At 41.3% G+C, this 14484-nt stretch overlaps 1 protein-coding gene across 3 annotated transcripts in view; it reads left to right on the forward strand.

The window, feature by feature from the left end:
• atp2b1a (ATPase plasma membrane Ca2+ transporting 1a) overlaps window positions 1-14484 on the forward strand; it is a 38450-nt gene that overhangs the window by 860 nt on the left and 23106 nt on the right. For all 3 annotated transcript variants that reach the window (XM_035676878.1, XM_035676883.1, XM_035676890.1), the window contains exon 2: window positions 9789-10285. In XM_035676878.1, the coding sequence (XP_035532771.1) occupies window positions 10093-10285 (193 nt within the window). In that variant the 5' untranslated portion in view covers window positions 9789-10092. The remainder of the gene's footprint in view (window positions 1-9788; window positions 10286-14484) is intronic.

Below are 14484 nucleotides of genomic sequence, written 5' to 3' on the forward strand. Positions count from 1 at the left end.
TATATATGTGTGTGTGTCTGCTGACGGTCACTAACACGGTAACTGTGTAATTCCGTGCGAAAAATCAGTAACGTCGTGTAGCAACCAACGACTACCCATGCTGTCAAAGTTAAACATCCATTCGGGAGTGGAGGTGGGGGGTCTTAAGTACCGGTGGTCTATAGAGTCAGTGTGTATGTGCGCTTACTTTATCCTGAACCCGGCCTTTAGTCGGTAACGTCAACCTGTCGATGCTGACCCTCAACCCGAGCCCTAACCCTAACCGTGTAGTAGTGGGGGGGGGGTCTCTCACGGGAAACGCTATTCTGCACCGCGCCTATCTTATCAAATCAAGCTGTCTACCAAGCCTAAATGTCATACGAGCAACCTGCCACTTCCATCAGTCCAAGATATAACGCTATTAAAAAAAGGGAAACCGTTCACTTTGCGACGAGCACGGCGGGTTTTAAAACCGAGGATGAACCCTGAACGTAGCACGTCGCTTTAAATAGCCATGCCGGTTTCCTTTTTAACGTTAATGGTAACGCAAAATCTCGTATTTCTTCAGCTTTCCACCCTCTACTCCTCATATTAACGTTACACTCTTGACCTTGACGAACAATGTATTGTAGTTCACTCGCTCACACATCGCTTGCAAGTTTCCAGGTTGATGTTGAGTGCAGCCACTGAGCACCTTTTGGTGTCTAGTTGAAGGGATCACTCCTTATCCAATTAAATAGCGCCGGGTTTGCTGCAGCGCCAGCAGTGTCTTCCTGCGTTTGTGTAATGACTTGTGATACAGTGGATTGCACAGAGTGTTTTAGCTTGGGCGTCAATTTCAGATTTGAATCGTAATCTGTCTGAATTGTATGTTGTTTTTTTTTTAAATCATTAGGCAAATATTTTCCAGGTTTGGAAGATGAGTGGTTTTTCGTTATAGCTGTCTAGCTCAGCATATAGAGGTTCAGTTTGTTTAATGATTCACTTAAACCACCAGTAACACAATCTGTTGCTGTGTCTGAGCCCTTTGAACTGAGACTGTTGCTGTCACTCAAGAATGACAAAAATATCCTTTCTTATTCCTCTGCTATACCACCCTTTTTCATAATGGCTGACTATTCACAGCACTGCTCGCCCTTACTGAAGGATATGAGTCAGTAGCTGTTGCACTTGTTTTGACAATTGTTTTGGAAAATGGTTATATCTGAGAAGCAAGATCACTTGACCTCCTTTGGCAGTGTGGTTCAGCTGGATAGTGTTTTCCCTACTTACATTTGTAGACCCAACAACCGTTCGAGGCAACATTTGTAGGTGCATATACGAAGGTAATTGACCATGCTGAAGAGTATGTCATTTCCACTAATCTAGGACTGAAGCTTGCTGTTAAAATGCTGTTTGCTCTCCATGGCGTGGGGGGGTTTTTTAGTAGTCACATAGCAATAGTCACTGGGAAGTAATGTAGTGTACTAGTACACTTTCTTCCAGGCAGTTATCGCCTGTCAAGTCTGTCCTGAACTCATCACGGTTGAGTCCCCCTTACAGCTGCTTGCTGTGTCCACTGCTTTCATTGTCAGGCTCTGCACTTCAGTCTGTAACAAGCAAATAATAGATATTGTTAAAAGCAACCATTTCTAACATTTTCCTCAGTAAAGTGTGCCTTCGTACAACGCTTTATTTTAGAGAGTAAGCCACTGTAGGTCATTCATCTAAGGTGACATTGAGCCTCATGTAAACTGACATGGAAAGCTAAATATAGTCTGTATTTTTACCATTTAGTGCAATTTATTTAAGGTCCTATTTACATATGATGGAGGTCTGCTTATCTTTCTTTGTCTGTGCGGATTGTAATACCAAGGTTATTTCAAGCAAAGGTTTTAGATTACATGGGGATTGACTCACTCATTACTAATATTCATTTAAATCTCGTTTAACAGAAGCAGTAGGTACTAACTACAAAGATGTGACTATAATTAATTTGCCATGTCTGCAGATCCTGTGGTCTTCAGTACGTTTTAAGGAGGGCAGAAGATTCAGCTGCCTCAAGAGTTTGTGCATATTTCTATAGTATTTAAAAGACAATTTAGTATAAAACAAAACCATACTGCGAGACTCCAAAGTTGTTTCAGTGCAGACATTTGTGGTTGTGATGGACACTATGAAGGGTGACGTTGGTACACAATCCTTTGCTGGTGTAATCCAGCAGAGAAAGGCCAAAGTCCATCTTTGAGTTATTGTTTTAATAACCCTAATATTAAGATCATAGTGGCACTAAATAAGAAATCACATCTAAAATGATCAATGGAAATCTTCTGAAATGTAGACACATCTTACTATCTGGTTTTTGTGCCATCGCAGCAGTGGCTTAGTCGAACTGAATGCAGTTTGCAATGCAACCATGAAAGCGGGGTTGGTTAGATTGAAACCTCCTGAGGGTTTGAGGTAGCCCGTGTGAATGTAACTGTTATTTCATCTCCACACACTGGTTTGAAATCTATTATGACAGTCTTTTGAGCGAAAAATAATGTGAACGTTAACAGTTTTGGGCCGACTCCATGGGATAAATGTGAAAGTGCTGCGTCTGGCAACCTAGCCCTAGCCAGCATTAGCTCTCAGACTTAATTTACTCCCACTTACATCCCTGTGTTAGTCTATAATCGCATCGTGTGTGCATATAGGTTTGGCTATCACAAATTGCATTCCCTACCACCGGTCTTGGTGAAATGAGTTTAATGCTCAATGCTCGTGTGTGTGTGTAGAAATCGTAAGGACAGCAAGGTCAGGCTGTGGCAGCAAACGGCAGGGCGGCAGGACCTCGGGCCACCGAGCTGCGATGTAGAATCACACATAACAAAGAACACAGAGAGCTTCTCATCTTCAAAGTGGCTCGATGAAAGATGCTCCGTTTCTGAATGTTTTCCATCCTATGGACATGAAGGACTCAGTAATGGCTAAATAAAACCCATCCCTCCTGGTCTTCTTTCCTGTAGAGTCACAGTTTGAAGATGAACCTACAGTGTTGGCAATACTTCGGTCAGGACAGATCTAGTTAATATTTGGTACTTAAATGTTTTATTGTACATTTTGGTCCTGCAAAATCAAAACATTTTTTTTTAATAAGATATTCATTTATTTGTCCCACAATGGGGAAATTCCGATGTTGCAGCAGCAAAGTGGATAGAGAAAAAAAAAACAGTATACAAACAGTAAGAGCACGAGTCAGGAAAAAAGTAAATAAAATAAAAAACACTATGTACAGAAGCAGAAAGAAAAAGTAAGAATCTACAACGGCAACAGATAACACACAAAAAAAAGACATATACAATATGTGTATATAATATAAACAGTAGTGTGACAGAAAATGGCAGTTTTGAATTATACCTTAACTGTGGGAAAATCAGGTCTTTCAGGACTCTTGTTGAGCAATGAGAAGCAACTGATTGCACCATATAACCGCTCACCATTTCACCTTCACAGTCATTAGAAGTTGTACTGATGTGCAGAAACACTGGATTACCATCAACTTTGTGTGACATCTTGCGTGGTGCATCAGTGGGGTTTTTTCTAAAAATGCCATGTAATTGATTGTATTGATGGTTCATTGCGGTCACGTCGGCTGTACTCTGTTCATTGTGACAAGTTGACGTTTAACAAGAACACATTTATGAGGAACAGCTCAGTCACCTTCACCTGAGCAGGAAGGGATTGAATGAAATCTTGGCTTGTTCTGTTAGAATTATTTTTGACAGGCCCTTTTCACGGACGTATTTTTGCAGACGTAATTATAAGCACTCTGCAGCAACCTGCTGGTCATTGCTGACGTTTAAAATGGATCAAAAGCTAGAAATGTATGTATTTAAGGAGCTAAAACCTGCTCCACTCTCAGGCAAGCATCTGCTTCACCTGCGTGGATTTTGTGACGTACCTTTGCATCTTTTATTCATAAACTTGAACAAACGGACTAGATTCTCTTCATATTCTTTGATATTGTATAAAAGAAATGCAATAAAAGACCTAATTTCTTTATACAAAGGTTCAACAACTAAAGTGCAATGATTTATTTAGTAGCATAAAACTACTGCAGTGTTGCATGTAAGAAAACGTATAAACATGAATTATAATGCACAAAATGACTTGAATTACTTAAAAATAGCAATTTACTAACCAAATCAGATGCTGTTAAACTACACACATTGACTACACGTTCACTTGTGACGACAAGTAAACGTCTGATTCCTAGTTAATCAAGAAACCTTTGATCTGGGTCCAAAAGATTACGGTTTATTGTCATTTCAGAGAGCACTACATGTCCCTTCATACATGAAGTAAGGAGAGCTGAAGAGGAAAAGTGTGTTGACGCTGACACCTCCGACTGCGTTCATCTGAGTTGGCAGCCTGACAGCGTTTGAGAGCCGTGTAGAGGTTCCAGTCGACGGGGCGGCAGAAGTAGAGCTCTCAGCTGCGAGCCGTGCAGCACAAGGAGGGCTCGGTGTCTCTGCTTTGTACCCTCCACATTTACATGGCCTGACCCAGTTCAGCAACGGCTAGCGGTGGGGGGAGGGGACAGTCTGGGGAAGGCTAAAAATACCACCCCTCGCATTAGGCAGCTCCATTGGAGAGGGATCCCTAGAATTGCTATCCTTGACTTGCATCGAGTTGTTGGCACGTAGAGGTGTAGAAACTGCCAGAGGGTTTCCTTAGCGTGGAAACAAAGACACGAGTGTGTTTCTGAGATGCCCACCACTGTTGTCCTATCTACTTGTCTCCACTTGCTCCGTTGCCTTCTGGGTGGAGGACTCAGTGTGCGTCTGATGTGTGAAAGCAGCCTTAAATAGCTTAGGGTAAAGAAGAGACTTGTGACTTACAAGACTCATGCTGAGCTGCGGTTTTTGCTGCCGTTGTGTGGAAAGGGTTAACCTTATCCTCTGTCGTTCGACCATACCGTGCCAGCTGTTGGCTCGGGAGATCCAATCACAATGATTTTCCACTGTTGTGACATGTGACCTGCTCCGCAACCCGAAACTGTCGCAGCACGGCAAATGTTGGCACCTCCTCCGTCTTGGCGTTGTCGCTGCTCGTGGGGTTAGGTGGTGTGAATGTGGGAGAGGGCTCGCTATAGGCGGCACATGTGGTGCCCAGGTGAAATATATTCCTACCCTTTTAAGATCATGTAATGGTGTCAGGAAGGGACCAATTAAACATTTACAAAGCCACATGTTACATCGAGTTAATTTAGCCACGACTCTTGAAATTCACTTGTCCGTTTGTTGGAATTTGTGAAAAAAAAAAAAAAAAGGTTGCTGTCAGAGATGCTCGATATTGGCTTTTCTGCAGATATCCGATATTGTCCAACTCTCAACTTTCTGTCGATATCCCGGATAGATATCATGGCGAAGGCTTTTTTACACAAAACTTGTTAGGTAACATATCATAACATTGTCTTCTTTTGCAGCTTATTGCTTGGTGTGTTAATATATCTAAAATTCATTTGGCAGGGCTTTAAGTGTTTGCTTGTTAGGCCTAGGGTTAAACTAACAACCAGGCTCCCTAGCGTGGTAGGTTTGTTGTGTGTTGATACGTCATCTCAGACGGCGCGCCGGTAAAAGCGTCCACATGCTGCGTTCATGCAGGGCTCGGAATAGGCTGGAAGCCCCTACGAACAAACATCGGTTTATAAAAAACCCGATAACTGATTATTCTCCGTTCCAGTGGCATGTTTGTAACTTAACGGTATTGTGATGAACTCTCTAATCTGAGAAGATAGGAGGCCTTTTCTTTTTAGTCCAGTGGGCATTATCAAAGACGTGGCATATACAGAGGCAGCCCTCCAACTTTTTAGTAGTTGAGTCAAATTTTAACAATTTATCAGCGAATATCAATTGATTGCTCAGATGGCATTGGCTGGGAGAGCTTGTGAGCTTGCCTGGGCCCGCTCAAATCCCTTTGGAGTCTGTAACTTGGGCTACAATTGTAATAGTTAGATTCCATCCTTGTAAAAGGTTGAGGGGTCTGAACTTAGACTTCTCTTTATTGATCCTTTTTGGGATGATTCCCGCAAGGAAATTGAATTTCCAGCCAGCCTTACAAAAACCAGTGTAGAAAAATAAAGAGGTATTTAAAAAAAATACAGTTAACCCAGATATAACGATATATAATCAATAAATCTCTTTGCTAGAATAAACAGAAAGTAGAGATAGAGATATAAAAATATAAATAAAAACTTCACTGGAACAATGAATCAATAAGATAAATGTATTGAGAACTGTATAGAGGTATTAATAGTAGATTAATAAGTAAAAGATTCAATATAAGTGGAGTGGACAGTATGCTGTGCGATTGTGTTGTTAAACCAGTCGATAAGTGACATTAAGCCAGAAAATTAGCAGTTAATATAAATTATTGCACTTAAGTGTGGGTGGGATCAAGAGTTATTGCAGCAAAAAAATAAGAATAATAATATAAAACAAATGAAGTAACCGAAGAGTGTCCAGGGAAATGAGGCCAACACGTCGCGCGTACACGTGTTGAGTACTCATAAGTCCGTTATCAGCCAGCAGTTTATGGCATTTTCCTGTCCAAGGCTCCTAATAAAACACTTTAATATCCTTGTCATTAAAGATCTGAATGATTGAGAGCAGCACCATTAACATGGTACACTTGTGTGGTCCAGTATCAAGGTGGAGTAATTTTTCCAGTTCAAATGAAGCCAGGGATTTTCTGGCGATTTTCTCCACCTCAGTAATACACGCCCGCGCCCAACAGCTGGGCAATTATGCTGGCGTAAATAAATAAATAAAATGATCTAGCCATCCCGTTTTATCCATGGCGATGGCTCGCAGAATAGAAAATCTCAACATGTGACAGAGATAGTTTCCAAGATTCCCAAATGGAATTGAAGCTTGCAAAGCATTTCATTTGTGCCACCTTGGAGCGATAATACACAAGCCTACACTTTCTCTTCCTTTTGCGTTCTGCGCATGTCGCCAGGTTTTATAAGTTGTTTGACACATTTAGAGTTTTGGATGTCAGTTATACGGGAGTTGGACTGCGTTTTGGAAGTCCTCTGTTTGTGGTGTTTCTCGTTTCAAAACGTGATTTTTGTTAGAATTTTGTTATAGAGCCCGTAGAATGCATCAAGATGAGTGGAAAACCTCCCCCAGCCTGAGAGATACCCCAACTGGCATGGCAATTTCCCTCCAGTCAACGATAAGAAGGGCCTGTTCTGCTCGCGCCTTGCCTTGAATCTTTTGTGGATTCGAATTACTCCAGTCCACGTTTCGCCTGTTGCGATTGGTGAATTATACTGCATGACATGGCTTTCATTAGGTCTCAGTACAGTTGTTATGTTGAAGACGTTTCACGAAAAGAGATGTTCCAGACCAAATAGAATAATCAAGCCAATCTTTCAATTAAAAGTTTGTGGTTTTACGAGATTATTAAAGTCGAGTCCTCCTTAAACAATACAACACCTGCAGTGATAGATAGATAGATGAAATCCTCTTGTATGTAGTCCTGTGTTTCCCTCTCTATCTCAGCTGCACCAACACAAATTCCTATCAACTTGGTGGACATGAATGAATCCGCCTCATTGTGTTAGGCTGATTAAAGCTGAATGGACAGCAGCCTCTCATTAGAGTGGACTCTCCCATGTAGACCACCGTGGAGCTCCCCGATGCCACAGATAGTCTTAATTAGATTAAACAGAACGGCTTTTCCTGAGGTAATCTGTCACTTGGTCCCTGCTCACTACGTTACCCCACCAGTCACACTGCAGGGAAGCTGCTGGGGATTTGTTTCTCATTCAGGTTTTTTTTTTTCAATGACCTCCTGTATGTTTGTCAGTGCAAAGTATTGTGATACAGTCTTCTGGATAAGCTTTTTAGATAAAAGGATTTGACTGTAATTTTTTTTTACCTAACACCTGGTTGTACTAGAAGTTCCTGTCCCATAGTGTGTAAAGTAATTGTAATTTTCTACTCTGTATTTAAAAGTAAGATCATCCCCAAACTCTGATTTTCTCATAAGAGTGGGATTATTATCAAACTTAATGTAGTTTTCCCTACCGATCAATATTAATTACAGCTCCAAATACAAATATATAGTTATCCTTTTAGACAGATACTGTTAAGTTTACATCCTTTTGTACGTGAAGTTGTTTTAACAAATATTCTTCAGCCAATCAGAAAGGAGTATTTGTCTAGACCACAGTTAAAAGTTATCAGTTTGTCTTTATAATCACTGTTTTATTAGCTCTTTGCCCTATTTTCTGCTAAACACCAAAAGCAAATACAACCAAACACAGAGAGTCAATTAAAATCCAACAAAGCTAAGAAACAGGGGGATGCTGCTGGAAGCCGTTCACTGTGAAACAGCTGCAAGACGTTTGTATTAACAGTAGATAAACATTGCAGAGGAGACGGGCTACCTTTTAAATTCTCCATGCAGGAAAAACCTCGGGGCAGAGTGATTACTGAATGCTAATGCTCCACTCTGCTCACATACTCTGACCGTGAAGCAGAGTGCACATTACTTGACAAGTGTTTTGTCCAGATCACAAAATTATTATTATTTTATTACAATTCAAGTACAGCTAATCAAAATCTCTTGGCAACGGCTGTAGTCAGTTTTGCTAATTACTTTGCTGCTTGTCTCCGCAGCCAAGTGGTTTTGTCGAAGGGTTTCCAGGTTTCCTCTTGTGCAGTAGTAAAATATTTCAACGTAAATGTCTGCAAGTGTACTGTTAGCTGTGTGATGACAGGAAATGTATATGATTAACATATGGCTTAACATGCTGCATTGAAAACAAGTTATTACAAATGTCACTACAAGAATATGCTCATAGAGTAAGCATCACAGTTAACATGTACATTAATACGTCAATACACGTATGGGAAACTATACAGCTGATGGTATTGGATTTAATAATGTATTGATATTGACCGAAGTTACTTTACACATTATCGGTTTTCTGATATCAGCAAAAAGTACTTTACTTTGGGGAAGGCCCAGAGAATTGGCTCTGTAACATTGCCCGGCTATATTAAAGGTACAGACAATGAAACCATGTTTGTCAAAAAGGGTTATTCCTCTACTCAACGTTCTAGCTTTAAAAACATCTTATTATGATATTACACTTCTTTGTAATGGGTTAATTGTAAAACAAAATATTAAGGCTGCTCAATTAATCGAAATTTGATCATGATTAAGATTTTGGGGCCAAATGATCTCAAAACTAATAAAATCGGGGGGGGAAACGATTTTTTTTTTCATTTTCTGTTGATGCAACGTTGTTACAGTCTGGGCGTGATTCCGTCGCTCCCCCGCACATGCACACGGAGTCATGCACTCTGGCTATACTCGGTTCCGAAATGTCGCGCAGACACGCGTGACGTCACAGGAGCACTGTTAACGTGATTTTGTGCTGGCGGGCGCGACACTAGTTGCAGTCTTCTCATGCCTCACGTTGTTTTCGTTTGAACAGCGTAACGAGAGAGTTAGCAAATGTTTACGGGGGGGAAAGAAAGTGTCACTGAGGAAGCTTCCTTGTCAAAGTGTTTTTGACAAATGTCCAATAAATGCAGCATGTTTCTGAAGTTTAAAAAACTAAATCGTTTGAATACCATCGTGATTTCAATATTTGACCCAAATTAATCGTGATTATGATTTTTTCATAATCGAGCAGCCCTACACTATATATATATACACACACATATTTCCTGAACAGCTTGCCTTGTCATTGTGTGATATCAGTCCATGTATGCCGTGTATGAAATGACACTAATTCTTCTTCTCTGTCTGCTCTTCTCTTTTAGATCTGCATGCATGGTGATCTCCGCCTCTGTGGGTGATCCTCAGTCACCATGAAAGACTAGGAACTCAGCTCTCCAAGGGGAAATGGCTTGTTTTGTAATATCCCTGCCCTGCTACCTGCCGTATGACTCCAGCTGCCTCTGAAGGGCCCATCAGCTGTTTATGGGAACTACCACTGTGTTTGCACTCTTGAGGATTTAAGCTTTTCCAGGACAACTCTTTCTTCTTCTTTTTTTTTTTTTTTTTACCCCCACTGTTGAGCCGAAGCAGCAACGCTTTGCAGTAGAGTGGTGAGACGGCGAGACAATGGCGAACAACTCATACAGTGGGGTGAAGAACTCCATGGTGGAGGCCAACCACGATGGAGAGTTTGGCTGCACGCTCAAAGACCTGCGCTCCCTTATGGAACTGAGAGGCGCAGAGGCAATAAGCAAAATTGGGGAATCTTACGAGGATACTCAAGGACTCTGCAACCGGTTAAAAACATCACCTATAGATGGTAATTTTTACACTACACTCAACATGACTGTTTAGTTGGATCAAATACAGGATGCTAGTAGCGAGTGCATAGTTTAAGAGGCGTGTCATTGGCCATGTCGTCCACATTGTGGATACCTTGACATCACTTCCTTGGAAAACTCATATGCCAGACAGGTGGCCGGGCAGGCTGGCTCTGACCTGCTCTATTTCAAGGCCTGTGGATATGTCCCTCGTACCCTCCCTTTCTCCCTTTTCACCTCTGTGTCTGTGTGTGTGCGTGTCTGTGTGTCTCGGTGTATAGGCTTCAGACAGACCAGCTGTCTGCCTGGGCACAGCACCAGGCTGCAGGCAGGTCGATGTCCCACATGTGGCGGACAAAACGAGAGGCTGTACGGCTGGGTAGTAATGACTTGAACATGTCAGGGAAGGAGTGAGTTCATCTTTTGAATATCTCGTCTGTGTTACTCGTTCGCCACCTAGACTTTTGGCCAAATTACTAGTGAGGCTTCAGTTGATCCCCGCTGGGGCAGTGGTGTTTGTCATCACCGCTCTCTTTTTTCCCTTTTCTATCACTGTCTCAGTTTGTCTCTCTCTATAGACAGTCTGCCTAATCGCCAGTGTGACCTTGACTGAACTCTTATGGGAGGGGATTTTCAGTTTGATCCCAGATTAAAACGGCACCGCATATTCACTGTAGCAGCAACAGTCCTCTATTCAGTCATCTCAAAGCAAGGAAAAAAAAATGTCCAGGGCTTCACCAAACCAAAAGGAATGCGTTAAATACCATGCTACACAACAGCGCTAAAGCGGGTGTCATTCAAGAATCACTATTTACTCACTATTTAATTCTTGACCTTTCATTTATTGACAATATGATAAAAGTACAAGGCACACTGCAGTCTCTCTCTCTGGCTACGCAGGCCAGCGAGGCATTGTCTGAGGAGAAATAGCTGAATAGGAATTTGGCTGTTTAGAGAGAGCGTGAGTTGTTCAAACATGTGTCAACGTAGAGTCCTGTCATATTTCTAGCGTGAGTGACATCGGTTGTTTCATACTTTCGAGTGTACTCGTCCTCCCCCGCTCATTCTACCCGGTCTGTGCTTTATATCAGCTTATAAAGCACAAAGCAATCTTAACTATCATGGTATTGTTTGCTCTGTGTGTGAGTAGGTGAGGGAACAGAATATTATAAGCATGTTTCAACCTACTTTAAACCCCTGCTATAACTATGCTCTTTATTTACTATCTTTGTATTATCAGACATGTTTTAAGCCTTAGAGAATATTAGGTTATTTATAGATTCAGAAGGAAAACAAATATTTTGATAATGGTTTGCTTCTTTACAAAGCAGAAGCAGCTTTTAGCCAGTTTTTCGAAATATTTTGGTTTTTGCTTCAGCTGTTACTTGCAGCTGCTGTACTGATAAACTTCACTAGGTCCACATTTTGTTTCTCCTCGCAGCAGGTGCTGTTCAAACTTGGTGGGCAGCCACTGAGTGTTGATACTTACAGTTTCAATCAGCTCATTCGTCACTGGCTTGAGAAATTAAGCCATCATTTAAGATTACAGGAGCTTGACAATTGAAAAGGGATTTCTAATTAGTTGGTTGGCCATTTCTCGAACCTCTTAAGCCAATCCTTTGCTAATCCTCCACGTTTCCAAGCTCCTTTTTTCGCCCAAAGAAGTTTGACTGAACTTCTCTGTTGCAGCTGTGCATGGATGTGCCACTCTACTTTGCCTAGTTTTCAGCATGGTCTGTTTGGATTAATGTAATTATTGCATTTTACTACTTTCCACGCTACCACCCAAAGCTGGGTATCTATGAGATCTCCCAATTCCAAGTTTAAATTGATTTGGGTGATTAATATACCAGTGCTCTGAGTTTGAAAAGAGTTCATTTTGCACACTGTATAATGTGCTTTCTAAATGGTAACAATGGACACAGCCAAAAGCTTATTCAAATGTTGCTTTTGTCTGTTTGACAAATGTAAACCATTAACCCAGTCACATTGCTGCAGTATAATGAAATAAAGGGTGAAGCCTAAAGGGCAATAAGAGAGAGCATATCAAAACTCAAATGATATTATTTAACATGTCTCCTTCTAGTTCTGCTAGTATGCTGTACTTCTCAAACAAACCATGTTTCCATAGTAATGAGGATGGAGAGGGAGCGCTCACCAGTACCTGAAGCTCTGGTTATTCACCTTATGTTACTTGTATGACTTCACTTCCTCTGTGTCTCTTGCTTTCTCTGCTTTAGTAAGTAATCACCATGAAAATGAGTACCAGTTAAGTCTCAGTTCTTTGTCTCTTTTTATCACTTCCAGCTTTGTAGTCCGTTATGTAAGAGTCAGTTACATTTAAAGGGAAAGTTCAGCATGTTTTTACTCATCAGAGTCAGATTTTCTTGTCATGAATAATGCTCGTCTTGTGAATCCATTTGTATAATGTTATCTGTGGTTCTTGTAGGAGCTTTGTCAAGAGAAGATAACACTACTGATGTCACCAGGATTACCTTGACTCGGGCTTGACGATGACAGTTTAACTGGAAGGCTACGTTATGTACTTCTGGCGTGCAGTGTCAAAGGCAGGGAGGATCCAATGAAAATACTATTGATTTTCACTATGAGCACTGTGGGATCCGTGTTTTTGGAGCTTTTATGATGGACTGAGACCCCGTTTACAATAAAAATTAGGAAGTCAGAGCTGACAGACTTTTCAAAGGAAGCAAGTCTGCTGGGCTCTACTTATTTTTATGGTCTTACTTGATGAGTCAGGACATCTGAGCCTTTGCTGCATCAATTGTGACCATTCTTGTTTTTTTTTTTTAATCCGTCTCTCTCCCCCAGCTGTTTGTAAGAGCAAAACGAAATCACTGGAGTACGGTTATAACAGAATTCCCATTCTTTTACCACATTTTCTCAGCATTGAATATCACAGCTCAGGGTCATAGCATTGTACTCCAAAGTGTACCCAGATGTCTGCATTTAGGCTTGGAGATGTTTTCTTTTGGGCACCCAAACTAGATAATGTTTACAAGCTTAATGCGGCCTCACACACCCAGAAAAGACTTGGAAAGATACCTACAGGATTTACTGAAATAAATGAAATCTCACTGTAGTATCTATATTTTTAGCAAGCCCTACTAGCACAGAAGCGTTTCCTCTGCTTAATGAGACTTGTCAAATGTGCAATGCCACTTCACATCAATGTTATTGACAGTGTTCCCCTGTTTTCCAGTTATTCCCTGTTGATTGCTATTTCAGTGCGTCAAATATTTGGGTTGCCATCTATTGATCCAATCGGCTGTGGGCTGAGAGGCTTGCACAATTGGACTGCAATTCACAAAAGCTGACAGGCTCTCTGTATCTGTCATTGCAGTCACCACACCCCCTCATTCAATGGGAAGGTTCAGACTGTTAAATGATAGTTTACTCTCTGTAATTCAGGGGGCTGGCACAGCTTGTCTTCATGTCTGAATTCAAAATGATGTGCTTAGATGGGCTTTAGCCAGTGAGTGGATGAAGCATACGGACAGCCCTTGCTTCTGCTAGTGGAGCTAACGATTGGTTTCTTGTGTTTTCTTGTATTTAGTTATAGTTTTTGGTGATTTTAAAACCTCAAACTGTGAAGTAGATAACGGTTAAAACCTGCCACTTTGAGTAATTGATGATTGATCAGACTCTATAGTACAAACCACTCAGATATTTAATGGTATGGTAGACACTTGGCCATAATGTAATTCGTAGTCCAGCCTGCTTCTCCAGCATGTATTGCCAGGTAGAGCATTATCCCATTCATTGTTCCCAGAATTCCTGCGAGTGGTGATATTGGTTTCACAAAAGTGTATTACCAAAACACACACTCTGTGAAATTGCATCATAATATCCATTTAACACTATTTTTGGAAGGGAAACGATCACGCTATAGTAATGAGGGTGCAGCACTATTGTTCCAACTGTTGAGCAAAGCCCTGCTCATTAGCGCAGAATCTGCTTATGTGCAGTAACACCCAAAAATGCCCTGATCTCTTATTAATAAGAAAGAAGCATTGGGAAGTAATTGCTACAATGAGAGCTAATGGAAGTTAAAAAAAAACTACCTGCCCAGGTAGCATGTACCAGGCTAGGTAGAAGTGGCCCAGGGTTTGAATCCAACCTGCTGACCTTTGCCGTGTGTCATCCCCTCTCTCTCTCCTTTCCTGTCACTCTTCAGCTG

This window comes from Morone saxatilis, unplaced genomic scaffold, assembly GCF_004916995.1.
Source record: "Morone saxatilis isolate NCDOM2014 unplaced genomic scaffold, NCSU_SB_2.0 Contig10, whole genome shotgun sequence".
Taxonomy (NCBI): domain Eukaryota; kingdom Metazoa; phylum Chordata; class Actinopteri; family Moronidae; genus Morone; species Morone saxatilis.